Consider the following 16,312-nt stretch of genomic DNA (forward strand, 5'->3'; position numbering starts at 1 on the left):
CGCTGTTCCGCAGGGGCGTCGGCATCGACAGCCTACGGCGTCTTCGATGCCCCTTGCAGACCAAGAATGCGTGACCGCCCGCTGGTATAGGGCGCTGTAGCAACTACTTGGAGCGTCTTCGATGCCCCTTGCAGACCAAGAATGCGTGACCGCCCGCTGGTATAGGGCGCTGTAGCAACTGCTTGGAGCGTCTTCGATGCCCCTTGCAGACCAAGAATGCGTGACCACATAACGACGGTGGCCATAGTAGCTGGCGACCGGGCGCCAGTGACAAGTAGACTCGAGGAGTTTTCATGAACAAGCGTCTTGTTCCGGGGACTGCTGCTTCCTATCCCCCATATACATCCGTATTCCGAAAGAAGCTTCCCATTGGTTTTCGATCACCAAACGCATCTATACATCTATCAAGTCTAGTATGGGACTGTCCCATCGCGCGTCATGAGCATCGGACATTGCGACTTCATCCTGTGTGGTAGAGCGTGAGCGCCAGAGACACAATGTCCAGATTTGTGCGCTTTCAAAAAACGCAGCGTTTCGTACCCGGACAACGACCACACCACCAGGAGCGTTTCTCGACCAGTGAGTCGAGCGCCTGCACAAACTGGGTTACTCTTCGTCTTTGGAAACAAGAGCAATATGTTTTCTGTATCCTAATGGCGTCGAACGCCCTGTCAACGGCTGCTTTCTTATACCTTCATGCTCCAGACGCTACCGCCTGAAGTGGTGCGCCACCTCACCAGCGCTCCCGTGGTAACAAGTCTAGCCAGTGTTACCAAGGAACTGGTTGAAAATGCACTGGATGCAGAGGCAACCCAAATCAGTGTCTTTCTCTCTGGATATGGCCTGGAGTTCATCGAAGTAAGCGACGATGGCTGCGGAATCGCCAAACAGGACCTTGAGCAGCTCGCGCAACTCCACACAACCTCAAAGCTTCGAGCTTTCGCGGAACTATCGAGCATATCTACGTACGGGTTTCGCGGCCAGGCTCTAGCATCACTGGCTATGACGGGTCGACTGGAGATTTCATCACGACCGCGAGATCGGGACGCCTCGGCGGTACCTGGCGTCGCTTTTCGTGCTAGGTACCAGGCTGGTAGGCGCATCTCTGACCTGGAGCCCGAGGCGCGTCCCTATGGTACGACGGTGCGCGTATATGAACTCTTTGCATCCATGCCCGTTCGTAGACGGGAGGCAGAGTCTCAGAAAAAACGAGAACTTCAAAAGGCAATTCAAATCCTGCAGACGTATGCGTTAGCGGCGCCCACGGTGCGCTTTTCGGTTCAGTGGACGCCGAAAGGTCGCGAACGTCCAACGCTCTGCCTAGCCACACAGGGCAAATGCACGCTCCGTTCGTGCTTCAGCCTGTTGTACGGTGCGGAACAGCTCACGAAGCTGGTGGACCTCGCGGTAATTGTAAAGTGGCCCACACCGCTGCCCGGTGCCTGCACAGAACCTGAACTCCACATGCGGGGCCTCCTGAGCCGATGTTACCCAGCAGCAGGGCGCTCTGCCCCAGATCGACAGATGTTGCTACTGCAGGCAAAGCGGCCGGTGCAGTGGACCAGAATGCGCCGAATGTTGGACTCGGAGTTTCGCCAACGAACGTGCACTTCGCTCTACCCTGTTTACGTGTTGGCCATCGACCTGCCACCAGATACCTTCGACGTCAATGCGAGTCCCGACAAAACCGAGGTCCTCATTCACGACGATGCAGCGGTGGTTGCCTCGGTTCGGGAGGCATTGCGTACATCATGGACACAGGTGGCTGACGTCCGCACCAGGGCCCCATTCTCGGTGCAGACTGGAAAGTGCGCCGATGCGCGAGCGAAAGCCCCCGACGATCATCTGCGAGCTGCTCAACTAGCGAATCAGCTGGAATGGTCTGTCACCACAGAACAGAAGCGAGACACTAGTCAGAGGCTTGTCACAGATGCGAGACCCGCATGCGTCAAGGAAAGTGCTACATCGACGCTCGCTGCGTCGGAAACGACGCTGTCGTCGTCAGGGATGAGCGCGGGAGTTTGCGTCGCCTCGAGAGCTGAAGTAGAGGCTGCGTCCTTCATCGTCGACCATGTGAAGCCGCACACAACCGAACAGCCATTCCGTGAATCCCTGCAAGCATCCTCGGCGGCGGTTGCGGCGACGACGGGAGCCCATGAACAATGGGAAACAGCTGAGCCACTTGCTCAGCGATGGACGCATCACAACGCTGAGGCTGCCTCTAGCGGAACGGAGTCCTCGGGCACGATTCATAGAAGCGCGGATACGATCCTGAGTGGTGTGAGCGGTGTCAACAGCCACGAGCACGATCGTGTAGTCGCTCGCGCGTCTGGTGCGTCCATGGAGCGCTGGCTCGCAGTCCACGTCGTAATCGATCCTTTCCAGTGGACGTCATCTGCGAATATCTCTCGCAGCTCAGGTTGCGCCCGCGATGCCGACTTGCCGCATGTGGAGCCTATCATTCGTGCCCGTGTTGGTGAGCGTTTGCAATTGGCGTGCCTCTTGGAAGCCAGTACTCCGAATACGACGGAGGATTGCGTCACAGAATCAAGCACTGAGGCAGACCGGGAACTAGAACAGCGATTTCACAAGCATTGGTTCGAAGAGATGCGTATCATCGGTCAGTTCAACTGCGGTTTCATCCTCGCAACCTATGGTTCCGACCTTTTCATCATCGATCAGCACGCGGCTGACGAAAAGTACATCTATGAGTCATTGGCGAGGGCATTGCGTCCGCGTACACAGAGCATGCTCCAGCCACTTTCGATACCCGCTTCGGCCTCGGAAGAGCTCACGCTCTGGGAACAGCGCGAAAACCTGGCAGCGCTTGGGTTCGAGCTCGAGTTTCGGTGGAGTGCGCCTCCCACGGAGCGTGTCTGGATGTTGGGAGCTCCCACGGTATGTCAGACGGTGCTGGAAGCAACCGACTTGCTAGAGATTGCGCATCAAGCACCGCTCACTGGTCGGGTTGCCGACCTGCTGCGTGCCAGTCGAGTGAAGTTGCTGCTTGCGACTCGCGCTTGTCGTCGAGCAGTGATGATCGGGATGCCGCTGGATCGTACCCACATGCAGAGTATTGTTGCTCGTTTGGCGACGCTGGAGCAGCCGTGGAACTGCCCACACGGACGACCGACAATGCGTCATTTAGTACGGGTCTCCGAAATCGGGTTCCGCAGGGCGGTCACCTGATACCTGGGCAATGCAGATAGATCGTTTGCAGACGATGTATACGGTATGCATGAAGTAACCCGACTTTAGATGCACTCCAGACGAGTGCTGGTTGTATTGGGTCTGCGTGCGAATGCAGTGCGGGTTACGAAGGTAGAATCCTTTATGTTTTGTCGTGAAGATTTTCGCCGGCTCGTCTCGCGATGCGTAAAGTTTATGTCAAGAGAAGGGGACGAGCCTCATCGAAATGAGGCGCGAACTACTTCTACTTCTACTGATGCTGCTGCTGCTGGTGGTGGCGGTGGCGGCGGTGGCGGTGCTAGGTGCATTGCATTCCGGGCCAGATATCGCTATTTAGAACCCGAGTTTCCGTCCTGGAAACTATGCGACAAGATCTCTGAAGACCATGATGAGTGCTCTGTGCATTGACGCAAGCCAGAGTACGTTCCACGGATGTCAAGGAGGATTGTTCGACCTCAAAACAAACCGTGCTCTGCGCTTTGAACGGAGCACGCTGCAGTGGGTTGCACGGGTACATGAAATCAATGTTGGACCTGAAGCAAAATGTTCTTTCGTGCCTGTAATCCAATTCACCCGGTACGAGCGGAATAAGGCGTCTGGGTCTCAGCCGTCGTAGAAAGGCAGACAGCAAGCTCGATAACCTCGTCGCAGTGCAGACTATGTATGCGCTTACTTCACAAAATATTTAGCGTCACAGACAAGTCATGCTTTTGTGCCAAAATCGTAGGAAAAAGTTCGATTGCGTTTCCTAAAGAACCAATTCGAGTATCACGAAACAGGTTTATCCAACGCATCCTCACAATCGTGGCAGAATGAAGTGAAACGATTTCAACCAGCCTATTCTGGCGTTCAAATGAGTGGTTGAGTATATCCGGCTGTTACCAAAACTGGTCTTTGCGCGCTCGTTCGGTAATGTCTTTCGTATACCTTCGGCAAGCTTCTGCGCTGGGTGTGCAGGTCTCCTGTGTCATTCGAGCTTCGGTTTCAGTAGTGGATGGATATTGATGGCAACGGTAGTGGTACGATGCCGCAATTTCGAGTTGCTGTCGAGGCATTTCATGCACAGAAGGTAGTTGCGATCAACGTTTTGCTCGCCATGATCATCTTCATTGCAGACAGCTTCGGTGGGCGCTTTGTACCGCTGACGCATGCCTGTGATAAGGTGCCCCCATATGTCCATCGTGCCTCCGTTCCCGATAGCCGCCCTGGGTCGCGTCAAGGCCAGCATCATCGCTCAGGAACCGTCCTCGAAGCGTACAGAAGGTGTCAGTGGATACCCGCTCCCGTTTCCGCGCCCGTTGCCGTGCCCTACAACCATGTGCTTCTTCTGGGGGATCCACTCCTCGAGTACGCTCTCCACTGCACACGAAAGCGCATGATGTGCTTTGCAGTTGTGGATTTGCAGAAAGCGAATTTTTCCATGATGAAACAAGTACCGGAAGGAATGCGCAGTTTGCATATACTGTCGAGACATACCGATCGATCTACGCTCCGCTTGTGCAGAGTGATGACCCAAGCTCCTCTGCAGGATATCGCTGGGTCCACAGCACGCCGTGCTCAAGATGCTTTTCGTTGCAAGCACTGGAGACAGGAGTCTCTGGAGGCACGTCCCGTGAGCGGTTTCGTTCGGCTGTGGACTGCCGTTTCTTCCACAGCGACAAAGGGATGAGGTTTTGTGTCTCGAACCGGATCGATTGCTTGCTGACGTTCCAGGTCCAGGGAGTATGCGGCGCGCGCTCCTGAACACGTCCTCAAGCCACGTCGTCGAGTTTTGGTCTCTCGTCTATCCAGCGGCGTGCACGACCGCGCCCTCGACTTGCCCTGAACTCGAAAGATCCACAGCATGAAACATGTGTGATTTGCGCACAGTACACGTCATGACATGGGAAGCGTGGCGGCGTGTCCGTATGAACTGCATCACGATAGCGGTTGGTTAGGATTCCTTGCTCCAGCGTGTCGAGAATCAGCGTGCCTGCTGTCGCATACCGAGAATCCGGCGGCAAAGAGACGATGGAGCCAGTCCGAAAAGGCATCGAAGCACCCTAAATTTACGTATGAACCCGAAAGCCCATCTTGCAGCACTGAGCGTGTCGAGTCTATATACCTACAACATTGGACGGGAGCAAAACAATCGAAACGCAGAAACAGTGAGGAGTAGAGCGCTCCACCGTCTTCTGACGCAGGCGTGTCGCGCAGCCACCGTCGCAGGCGCTTCGAGTGCAGCAACAACTTGTTGTCTCTGAGCCGAGTTATCGGGCAGTTTCCACAAGCGCTGCTTTCTTCGTAGTGACTCTTTGCAGTCTGTCATCAGATACCTGGTTGACTCCGCAACGAGTAAGCCTACGACACAGCAGTAGTCGACTAAAGTGCACGAGCGCTCTGGTCCAGTGAGACGGTTCGTGAACCAGCCGAAGGTTGACGTCAGATAAACGCAGATTCCAGAAACGAGAGCCCCACAGGTCGTTGTGCTCAGCTCTGTGCTCGACATAGCAGCTGCAGTTTTTGCAATGTTTGATACGGAAAACGGCATCGTCTATACCATTGAAGAAGCCGATCCTGAACAGCTTTCGTCAACGATAGAACAGGAGAGCGATGCCTCATCAGCTAGTGAACTCTCCTTCGCTGCAGAGTTTTTCGACTGGACAGGTCCGGAGGCGCTAGTAGAGAACGCTGCCTCTCGTCGAAGATCGGAGTCTGAACAAGCACGCGTTGACCGGGACCCACGCCACGAAACTCCTGAACACAGAGCTAATCACCACGTCACCGATTCTGGTGAAGGCACCAAGCCTGACAGCAACGGCACCGATGCGCATACGGCGCTCGCTACTCATGATCGTCTGAAACCGCTTGAGAAACGCGTTCATGCTGCTAGCGCTACAAAGCATTCCAGCCCAGAGGCGAAAGTTGATACCGTCCGACAAAGCGAGTCTTGGGCGGCGCTTGCGCTCTCGCCTCGCATGCTACGGGTCGTCGAGTCGCTGGGCTGGATGCAACCAACTCCTATTCAGGCCCAAGCGATACCGGTTGCACTCGCTGGACGAGATGTGCTCGGATCTGCTGTAACGGGCTCCGGGAAGACGGCAGCCTTCCTGATCCCCATTATCGAGCGTCTGTATCGGGCGCAGCGTGCCGATGGCGTACGCTTCGCCGCTGATGCCTCACAGACTGCAGCTATACGCGTTCTTATCGTCTTACCGACTCGTGAACTCGCAGTCCAGTGTCATGCGGTGCTTGAGGCAATTTGCGATCGTACGGCGAGGGAAAGTGCACGCCGGATGAAGCAGGGCGTCGCAAAGTTCGTTGGCACGCCCGAGCAGACGCGCCTTCGCTCCGTGCTCCTAGTCGGTGGACTAGCGCTGAAACCGCAGGAACTCGCGCTGCGCCATGTTCCAGATATCATCATTGGTACCCCGGGGAGAATCATTGATCACGCTCGAAACGCTCCAAACTTCACTCTCGATGACGTTGAAATCCTGGTACTCGATGAAGCAGATCGATTGCTGCAGATGGGCTTCATGGATGAACTGCGAGAGGTGGTTCGACTATGCGCGGCGAGTGCGCCCTATCGACAGACGATGCTGTTCAGCGCGACACTGGACGCTGGTGTTGAGGAACTGGCTCGTTTCGCGCTCGCGCCGGATCGAGTTGTAACGGTTCGCGTGGATGCTACGTTTGATCTCGTTGGAACGCTTGTCCAAGAGTTCGTGAAACTGCAAATGCCCGAAGTTCTCGTGGAGCCGGCACAAGATACGCGCGATACCCTGACGCACGCCGAGCAAGTTGTGCAGACTGAGCGCGCCGCGTTATTGCTGGCGCTCTGTTCCCGCAGCTTCACCCGCCGAGTCATTGTTTTTTTCGCCCGCAAAAGGACTGCACATCTCTTCAAAATTATCTTTGATCTCGTCGGACTACGTGCCGCGGAGTTGCACGGGAACCTAACCCAGGCGCAGCGCCTTGATGCATTGGAGGCCTTTCGCACCTGCACCAATGCAGATTTTCTGCTCTGCACCGATCTCGCAGCGCGGGGCCTCGATATCCACGGGGTAGAAACGGTGTTGAATTATGAGTTGCCGAAAGATATTCGGGAATACGTCCACCGGGTGGGCCGCACTGCACGCGCGGGTAAGCATGGTCGGGCAGTCTCGATATTCCAACAGACAGACCGGAAGGAGCGTCATCTGCTGCGACGCTTGCGGGAGCAGGCTCGACGATATCGGGTAGATGCTCTCCGGGGAGATGCACCTGTACCCGCTCCTGTTCTCCTTGAACGTCGAATACCTGCAACGGTGATCCGGGAGTGGCGTGATCGGCTGCATTCCCTCCTGGATAGCGTTCGAGAGAAACTGCGACAGGAACGGGAGCATCGGGAGCTCGAACGTGCTGAACGGCTCGAGCGAAAAGCGCATAATCTTCTCATCCATGAGCAGGAGATATATGCACGACCGCCGCGAACTTGGTTCCAGAGCAAGGCCGAACGAAAACGTGCGCAGATGGTTGATCAGGAACCTGCCTCGAAGGAGCGTTCTGAACGTTCTAATTCTCACAAACACGATAAGGTGCGGAAGCGCAAGCTGGTAACAGCGACAAATCGAGGTGCGCACAACCGGAGTAGGATGTGAACGGGTGCGGTGGTGGTATCCACGGCTTTGTACTCAGTCGCATGGTTGTGTCGATTCTGTTTAAGCAGCTTTGGCAAAAGCCAAAACGAGCGTGTTCATCGTTCAACCACGATTTCTTAGCCCGCAGCGACTGAAAGCAACTGGGCGCGCTTTAGGTTTCCGCGGCAGCGACGGGCGAGTCGCTTCACGACGCTTCGTTCAGTTGCAAGTCGAGCATCCTGTGGTCTGTGCACCTGGGATAGACTAACGCCGTGGAGGATGCGGAACCACGCTGCAGCTGGTAAAAAGAGGTACCTCCAAAGACGCTGATACTCTCCGCTAATCGAGCTACAAGACATGCTCTGCAAAGAAGAGCTAGGAAGGGCTCTTGCAGTATGCTGCAGCTGGTAAAACGAGGTACCTCCAAAGACGCTGATACTCTCCACTAATCGAGCTACCTAGACATGCTCTGCAAAGAAGAGCTAGGAAGGGCTCTTGCAGTATGCTGCAGCTGGTAAAACGAGGAACCTCCAAAGACGCTGATACTCTCCGCCAATCGAGCTACCAAGACATGCTCTGCAAAGAAGAGCTAGGAAGGGCTCTTGCAGTATGCTGCAGCTGGTAAAACGAGATACCTCCAAAGACGCTGATACTCTCCACTAATCGAGCTACCTAGACATGCTCTGCAAAGAAGAGCTAGGAAGGGCTCTTGCAGTATGCTGCAGCTGGTAAAACGAGGAACCTCCAAAGACGCTGATACTCTCCGCCAATCGAGCTACCAAGACATGCTCTGCAAAGAAGAGCTAGGAAGGGCTCTTGCAGTATGCTGCAGATGGTAAAACGAGATACCTCCAAAGACGCTGATACTCTCCACTAATCGAGCTACCTAGACATGCTCTGCAAAGAAGAGCTAGGAAGGGCTCTTGCAGTATGCTGCAGATGGTAAAACGAGATACCTCCAAAGACGCTGATACTCTCCACTAATCGAGCTACCTAGACATGCTCTGCAAAGAAGAGCTAGGAAGGGCTCTTGCAGTATGCTGCAGATGGTAAAACGAGATACCTCCAAAGACGCTGATACTCTCCACTAATCGAGCTACCTAGACATGCTCTGCAAAGAAGAGCTAGGAAGGGCTCTTGCAGTATGCTGCAGATGGTAAAACGAGATACCTCCAAAGACGCTGATACTCTCCACTAATCGAGCTACCTAGACATGCTCTGCAAAGAAGAGCTAGGAAGGGCTCTTGCAGTATGCTGCAGCTGGTAAAACGAGGTACCTCCAAAGACGCTGATACTCTCCGCTAATCGAGCTACCTAGACATGCTCTGTAGCGATGATCCAGCTGGCGCCCCTACACCTAACTGTATCCCCAGCTGTGGAGCGGAGCACCGCTCGAGCGACACCAACCTGGAACTCGCCGCATGCACCTGCCAGCGCATCCCGTGAACAACTTTTATCGGATTCTAGCGCCTGGAGTGCGAACCGACACGTCCTGCTCCAGCCGAACACTTTCGAGGAGAGGTTTTGCGTTGATGGACGCTGATTTTCCCGAATGGGAAGCTCCAGCGGTCAGCCTCTTCGATTGTTTGCTCCAGGGGTGTCACGAGAACCCGAACGGTCGTTGTGTACGCTGCGAGAACAGCGTCGGGTGTCCTGTCGCCTCCGTTTCTTCGGACGGCTGGCTGGCCTACGCACAAGTCAGAGCGTACGTGGATCGCCTTATCGCATACCTGCAGAGCGAGCCATTGAAACTGACTCCAGGGAAACGCGTTGCCGTTTATAGCGTGTTTCGGTGGGAGGTCTCGATCGTTCTTAGCGCGGCGAGCTTTCTGCAACTGCCCGTCGTGCTCATCGACGCACACGAAGACGTCTCCTTTGCTCGTGCGCTACTCAATAACCAATGTGTTTCACTTCTGTTTCTTGGTCAGGAACAGAACTGCGAGGAACTCCAGAGCTATGCAGGTAGGTGTCTGCTTTTGGGAGCGGCGGCTCTAGACCTGCCGTCGCAGCCGCCGACACTATTCTCGGTACTGCAGGTCGACACTGCCCCGGAGGTCGTGACATCTGGGCAACCTCGTCGAAAAGACTCCGTCGCGCTGATCATGCCAACCGCGGGCATGACAGGTCCACGACGAGTCATCTGCGTAACCGAAGAACAGCTAGCCCAAGCCGCACATGCGCTAGCCCCGTTGCTTCAGTATACATCGTCGGATGTAGTCTGTTTTCTGACATACTCCATATTTCATCCATTTTTTATTGTACATATCCTGCTGTTATTCCGAGCTGGCGGTGCCTTTGGAGCCGAACTCCAGACACTCGACAATATACGAAAAATGCGTACAACCGTGCTTGTTGGCCCAGGTGCTATACTATCCACATTCTATGAGCTTCTCCGCAAAGAGGGTGAAAAGCTTCGCGGACTTGCGCGTCGCATCTTTGCGCTGCTCGTGGAGCAACCTCCATTGAATCAATGGGACCCAAAAGCGGCGCTGAAGAGCACGCGAACAGGCATCGCGCGCTCGGTGATGCGCAGCATCCGCGACCTCTTCGTGCCCCAGTATCGCCTGACGGTCAGCGGCATCTCGCGACTCGCCGAGGACACACGACTCTGTCTGGAGCGGCTCCTTCTGGAACCTGTACTCGATGTATACGGGCCATCGGAGTGGGCTGGCGTGTGTCTTGCTCGAACGCGCAAACGAGAGCATGACGAATGGTTCTGTATCCTGAGCAGTCCCTTCAACCGTCTGGGCCGTCTCTCGACACTCATGCGTCAGGGCGAACATACGGCGTACGGCGAGCTGCACCTCCATATCAACGGAAAATGGACAGCGACGGGGGATCTCTTTCGTTTCATCATGAACCGGGGTCCAAGTGACCCTGAAGCACCGCAATGGCGAGCGCTCGCATTTGTGGATAGGATCTCGAAGATCGTGCTTTGTGCAGAGCACGGTGCGAACGAGTTGGATACCTCTTTGGTGGAGCCAATTGAGCTTTCTCCACATGAGAAACAACCGCCGTTTCTCTCACTGAGTCTCATGGAACGGGCATCACAGCGCAGTGCCTTTGTTCGACAGTGCTGGATCTCGTTTGAGGCACCACAGCGTCTCATGGTTCTTCTGGTTCCCGTCCGCGACATGGTATGGAAATGGCTACGAATGCGACAATCCGCGAATGGCACTGCACTCGTGCCGTCCAGAGACGCGCTTTCGGTCGAGCCGATGCGAGATGTCTGCAACGACGCCCTGTTCCAGGAGGCTGTTGTGTGCGACCTGCGGCGCGTGCTCGTCAACTGTCGTGCCATCAGAGACGAATGGTTTGATGCGCTCTCCTGGGAAATCTATTTTGAGCCACAACTCGATGCGGGCTGCTTCGATTTGGGCTTCACTCCGCGCAACCGCCTCTTAACACCGTCGTTCGAATTGAGAACGAAATCACTTCGTGCCTATTATGGGAAAGAGCTTGGTATTCCGGTGCCGAGGGCCTCGCTGGAGCGCGGTGCGTTACTCGCAGAGCAGCTTGATGAGGAGGGCAGGCTCTCGGAATCCTCGAATAGCGACGAATTCGAATCAGACATAGGCGACGAGCCGGAGACTGCAACCGCTTCGAGTCTACAGCGATGGCTTTTGACGCTCTGGTCGGCTTTGCGCGCTGACCTCGTCGATCCTGTTTTGAATGCTGATGAAGAATGCATCGAGCATCGCTCGTTTTGGGGACGCATATTTCACCGTCAGCTAGTCACGTCCGATTCCGCCGAAAGGGCAACTACGCGAAGCACGCGAGAGACCTCAGCTGGTGAAGCTGCATCCACCAGCATACCTCGCACAGACCCCGATCCAGATGGTGCTTCAAAAGGCCCAGCACCCGCTCAGGAGATAGGCTGGATCGCACGTTTCTGGCGATCAGCGGGCGATCCTGGTCTCAGCGAGCGTCCCCCGGTGCATTTGCCACGCTTCGCGAGCCTCGATGCTGACCTGCCCGATGGTGCTTGTTTGCCGCTGTTGCATTCGACGCGAAATACTGGTCGACGACAAAGACAAAAGGCGCACGATGGACGGCTACGTAGCCGTGATGGTGGTGCAGCTTCAGGGCACTCGCGATGGCGCCTCGGTCGATTGTGGAACACGTTGGTCCATGAATCGCCAGATCACGACTGTGTGGATGCTGGTGCTGCTACACAAGTTGATCGTGGAGCGGGCGACGGGGCGGATATGGTGGGAGGCCTCACGGCATCGGGCGCCTCAGAAGCTGCAGCGCAGATGCCTCGATGGCGGCGCTGGTTGCACGTCCCGAGAGTCACAGCGTCAGGCGTGTGCGGTGCTCCCCAAATGAACGAGCACATGAGAACGATTCGGAAAGGGCGTAAGCGGAACCGCTATGATCACCACTCTGCCGAGTCGCTTTCCATATCTGATTCTGAGATAGCACGGCGATTTCAGCGCCCGTGGCGGAAGTTTCCTGTACAGTTCCATGCAGCGGCTGCCGGTCGCATTCGGCAATGGTGGACGGGCCGCGACTCCAGTGACCGGCACGTGAACGCGAGCGTCACTAGCATTCGAGAGCACAGTGATGATCACTGCATCGCAAGTGCTTCAAATGCCACTGAGCAAGGAGTTTGTACAGAGACGAGTTCGAATGTGAGCGCGGTAGATTCGCTTTCAGAGAACTACCAGGGATCCATGCGTATTCAAGGTCTTCCATGAAGAATCGCGTTGACAGAGAGGCATGGAGGCAGACAGTGGTGCATTTCGCTATGGCAGCCGATCCTAGTGCATCCAGATTCTGGGCACGGTTTGCAAAGGGACCTACTTGGGCGACAAGTCGGGTAGATGCCATTATTCATCTTTCGCATGGTTGCGAGTATTGCATTCCAGACGGTCTTTATGATCGTATGAAACGAAATGTTAATGTGACGGTGGCAAAATCTCATGGCGTCCTACAGTGTACGCAGAGCAGTGCTTTTGGATACACATGTGTGAGCGCGCTCCCTTTTTTGTTGTTGTTTTTCGAGTAGGTATTCAACAAAATGGGTGTATCCATAATATTCGAGAGACGTGGCCGGAACACGTGAAGCTACCCCTTGAAGCTTGTGGAAAATGGATTCACTTGCTCTAGAAAGTTTTGTCTAGGCTTAATAGGTGGGTGAACCATGTCTCTTTCAGGTCTGGTTGCGAGCGTCATGGACCTAAACAGACCATGTCAAACATAATTCACGCAATTGGCCCCTGGTCAGTACGTATCACTCCCGATATTCTCTACGACCTATGACAAAACGCCACAGGATGTGAGGTTCACACAAGGATCATACTTATAATCATGCATAGACACAGATGGAGGGAACAAAGCATGCCTTGATGTGCGATTCGTGCATATTGAACAATACACGATCGATTCGGGAGTGAAATGCGAACGCCTGATACAAGAGCGAAAAGCGTTCGTCTCAGTTGATGAGAATGTCCTCACGCGAAATGATAGATATGGATATGGGGATCGAATGGATGACAAAGCGCTGTTCCTAAGGAAGAGACAAGCCAGCATAATGACATCTTCGGTAATAGCGACGACTTAGCCGTGTGAAGGCCTACAAGACGCGTCAAACGGAAGATATCGCTCAACACCAGAACCGTCGTTGAAGCAGTTCTTGCCTGCATTGTCCCGTATTCGGCGGTCATGCTCCTGCTCAGCGCGACTTCCCGTTGTTCCAAAGCGGTCGAGGTGTACGCAGCTGACGTTGGTTTTGCGATACTGCACTTGCGAACATCTCCTCCCTGGTTCCGTTCAATCGACGGCGTATGCTGTCTTGTCGAACACCATCTCTACGACGGCGTATACGTAGACGAGTCATTCGCATCTGGAACATCAAAGTTCTTCGAGGAGTCGTACGCGACCTTCACCAGTCCTGAACGGGCCTGTTGCTCCTCTGCACATGCGTAGGAGCGGACGGAGCGGCGCGCTTCGGTACGTGAGCGTGCTCGCGACAGCAAAGGCCTAAACCGTACATGAGGAATTGTGTTCACTGATGCATCGAAGAGAAGGGCACCATTGCCAACGTCTACTCAGGTCGTCTGATTTCCGTTGACTCAATGGGCTTGGAGTGGAGCGCCCACGCCTACGCAAACCTGAAAACTCACGGAGAAGGCGAAGCGGTAGAAGGGGAAGAATGTCACCTCACAAGCAACAGTCAGTTGCTTTCGAAAACAGCACAAGGAGAGATCGGAAGGAAAACTGGTTGTTGCGGGGAGGTCACTCTGGACGCAGTGTCAACGCCTCGCTATGACGACACGTCAACGGGGAGGATCCTCCAAAAAACGAGTTTCGGGACGCCATGAAGTCTCTCGAAGCTTTCCTCATCTTGATGCGCATCGTCAAACACTTGTGCTTAGGCGAACCGGACGCACGATTTCGGTCTCCCGTACACTTCTTGGGATTTGCTCTATCCATCCGGCATGCGGCAACACAACTGATACCCAGGCCAGAAGATGCAACACCGCCTGATTGTAGGATAAGAACGTTGAAAACGCGCTCTCGAGGATAGCTTGCGGCGTCGCCGTGCCACCTCGGCGATGAGCGCGTCTACGACGCGTTTGCGGAAACTTGTGAAACTAACCTCCGCATCCATTTGTGGATCGGTCTGGAGCACTTGAGAAAGTATATCTTGTCGGTGTTGGGCGGTCGTATTCTCGGAGCATCGGTCGAGAACGCGGGAACCTATGCAAGGAAGGAATCCTTAGAATGTCGATTGCGGCAGATGACGTGCTGACGTTGGCGGCCGATGCTATCGATGCGCTTGTGCGTTCCAAAGAGGTGTCGCAACGAGCGCGTTGATCGCTGCAGATCATCGAAGTTCATTGGGTCGCTCACGGCCTCGCAGCGGCGGACATCGTACCCCACGCTAGATGAACCGCGATGCATCTTGCGCTATGACAATATCGAGAAGCGAACTCCCCCGAGCCAGGCGGACTTTCTTTCCGAATGCGAGCGCCCGAGCCGCTTCCACCGGCAATGACATGTGGTACCCGAACGGGAGCTAGAGGCCGAGTATATCATCGTTGACGCATGGATAGCGTATGGTCTCCTTAATGGGCTATGGCTGGTCTCTGCGACCAACATTGCAGCATTCGAACAGCTTCGCGAAGAGCATCGGCCGCGCTTGTTCAAGATTTCCCGTTTACCGGAAAGAGAGACACAGAAGCATACATAGACGAGTGAGAGCAGCAGACGATCCTTCTGCATGTGCTATGTTAGACTCAGTGCTGAGTCGAATAACGGGGCTCGTTTTCAAATGCTCCAGGTAGCTTTTACAGACACTGCGTGGCGGGCGTAGATTCCTGGTTGATGGGCGTCGTGGCGGTCGCAGTACCGCCAGACCAAGGTGACAGAGCCAAGAGACCCGTACGCAAAGCAAGTGAAGCTGCCCGACTTGCCCAGTGCCCAGGATCGTCGAGTCGGGCATGATATACGCCCGGGTGCATACGAACGAGCGGCATGACTGCTTCATGGACCATGGCAACGCCCTGAGCATCGTATCGCGCAGAAGGAAATGCTTTGTACACTACGGTATGTGCGCTAATGAGCGTCCACACGGCTGTTGTGGACGATTTCTGGCCTCGGTACATAAGCCATCACGGAGATCGCCAACGTTTATTGATGGACGAATGCGAGAAGCGTACGTCTGCGAGCTTGTTCCATGAACAGGGAAGGTAGATGACCGATTACGCGCGTCATTTAGCGGCGGTGGGAGCCCCTGCCGCAGGACGCGTTGTCGAGCGAAATAGCTACGCTCCTCCTCTCTCGAACAGAGTGTACAGCGGGTGCAGGAATCGATTCTATAAGATTTCTGTCGATGCTTTCAGGATGACATTCGCGCGTCACGAGCACATGTGCTCGCTCCAAAACGTTTAGAAGCGGGAAGCGAATCAGAGACGGACGCACGACATGGTGCCTCGCGTACGGACGGCATATTAGGTAGCGAGGCAATCGAAGGGAAACGACTTGCGGGGGTGTGATTCCACCAGCAAGCGTTCGCGCAAGCACTCGCTGCACCGTCACTTGAGCGTCTCGGTGAGCACTGGGAAATCTGTAGGAGTTCAGGAGTGTCCAGCGGCTTGGAGTTGTGCGAGCGTTAACGGAATCAATTTGTACACAGTGCATGGGTATTGTAGTGAATCGCAGGGGGCCTCGCGATGAAAACGATCATTAGTCACGAACGTGCGCATTGGACTCTCGCATGGTGCAACGCAAGGAAATGGTGCGGTTCAGCGATCCACTGAGACTGGAACGCCCTGCATACACACCAGAAATGGTTTACATTGCCATGCGGTAAACGACAATGGTGTTCCGTTGATTGCTATTTTTCTGAGTGCAAGTCTGAAAATTAGCAAGTACCTTAGATCTGTACCAGGATGTCACCTTTTATTAGAATGCATGTGGCGAAGAAGGCAGCGCAACAGATTGAACGCTGCACTGCTGAATTGCGTTTCCTCCTCAAAACTGATCGAGTCCTTCGAAGCTCACCCAGCATCGGCATG

The 16,312-nt window shown here is 54.7% G+C and overlaps 3 protein-coding genes and 2 non-coding genes across 5 annotated transcripts, besides 2 other annotated features; 4 read left to right on the forward strand and 1 right to left on the reverse strand.

Annotated features, from left to right (window-relative positions):
• Positions 1-897: part of a sequence feature (possible transcribed region) that runs on past the window's edge.
• CYME_CMO034C (similar to postmeiotic segregation increased 2) lies at positions 697-3,189 on the forward strand (the record flags this gene model as incomplete). Its single annotated transcript, XM_005537406.1, has 1 exon — positions 697-3,189. One exon carries the CDS (start codon positions 697-699, stop codon positions 3,187-3,189), a length of 2,493 nt encoding a protein of 830 aa, XP_005537463.1.
• A 185-nt stretch (positions 3,190-3,374) lies between these two features.
• On the reverse strand, positions 3,375-5,322 carry CYME_CMO035T. Its single transcript, XR_002461490.1, has one exon. It is a non-coding gene; the product is annotated as a hypothetical transcript (transcript).
• A 374-nt stretch (positions 5,323-5,696) lies between these two features.
• Positions 5,697-7,808, forward strand: CYME_CMO036C (probable ATP dependent RNA helicase; the record flags this gene model as incomplete). The annotated part of the gene is made up of 1 exon (XM_005537407.1): positions 5,697-7,808. The coding sequence occupies one exon, from the start codon at positions 5,697-5,699 to the stop codon at positions 7,806-7,808; it is 2,112 nt and encodes a 703-aa protein (XP_005537464.1).
• Positions 7,809-9,319: 1,511 nt separating this feature from the next.
• CYME_CMO037C (hypothetical protein) lies at positions 9,320-12,487 on the forward strand (the record flags this gene model as incomplete). The annotated part of the gene is made up of 1 exon (XM_005537408.1): positions 9,320-12,487. The coding sequence occupies one exon, from the start codon at positions 9,320-9,322 to the stop codon at positions 12,485-12,487; it is 3,168 nt and encodes a 1,055-aa protein (XP_005537465.1).
• Positions 12,488-12,631: 144 nt separating this feature from the next.
• Positions 12,632-14,281: a sequence feature (possible transcribed region).
• Positions 13,764-16,121, forward strand: CYME_CMO039T. The gene has a single exon (XR_002461491.1). It is a non-coding gene; the product is annotated as a hypothetical transcript (transcript).
• The last annotated feature ends 191 nt before the right edge of the window (positions 16,122-16,312 follow it).

The sequence above is a fragment of the Cyanidioschyzon merolae genome, chromosome 15, assembly GCF_000091205.1.
Source record: "Cyanidioschyzon merolae strain 10D DNA, chromosome 15, complete genome".
Taxonomy (NCBI): Eukaryota; Rhodophyta; class Bangiophyceae; order Cyanidiales; family Cyanidiaceae; genus Cyanidioschyzon; species Cyanidioschyzon merolae.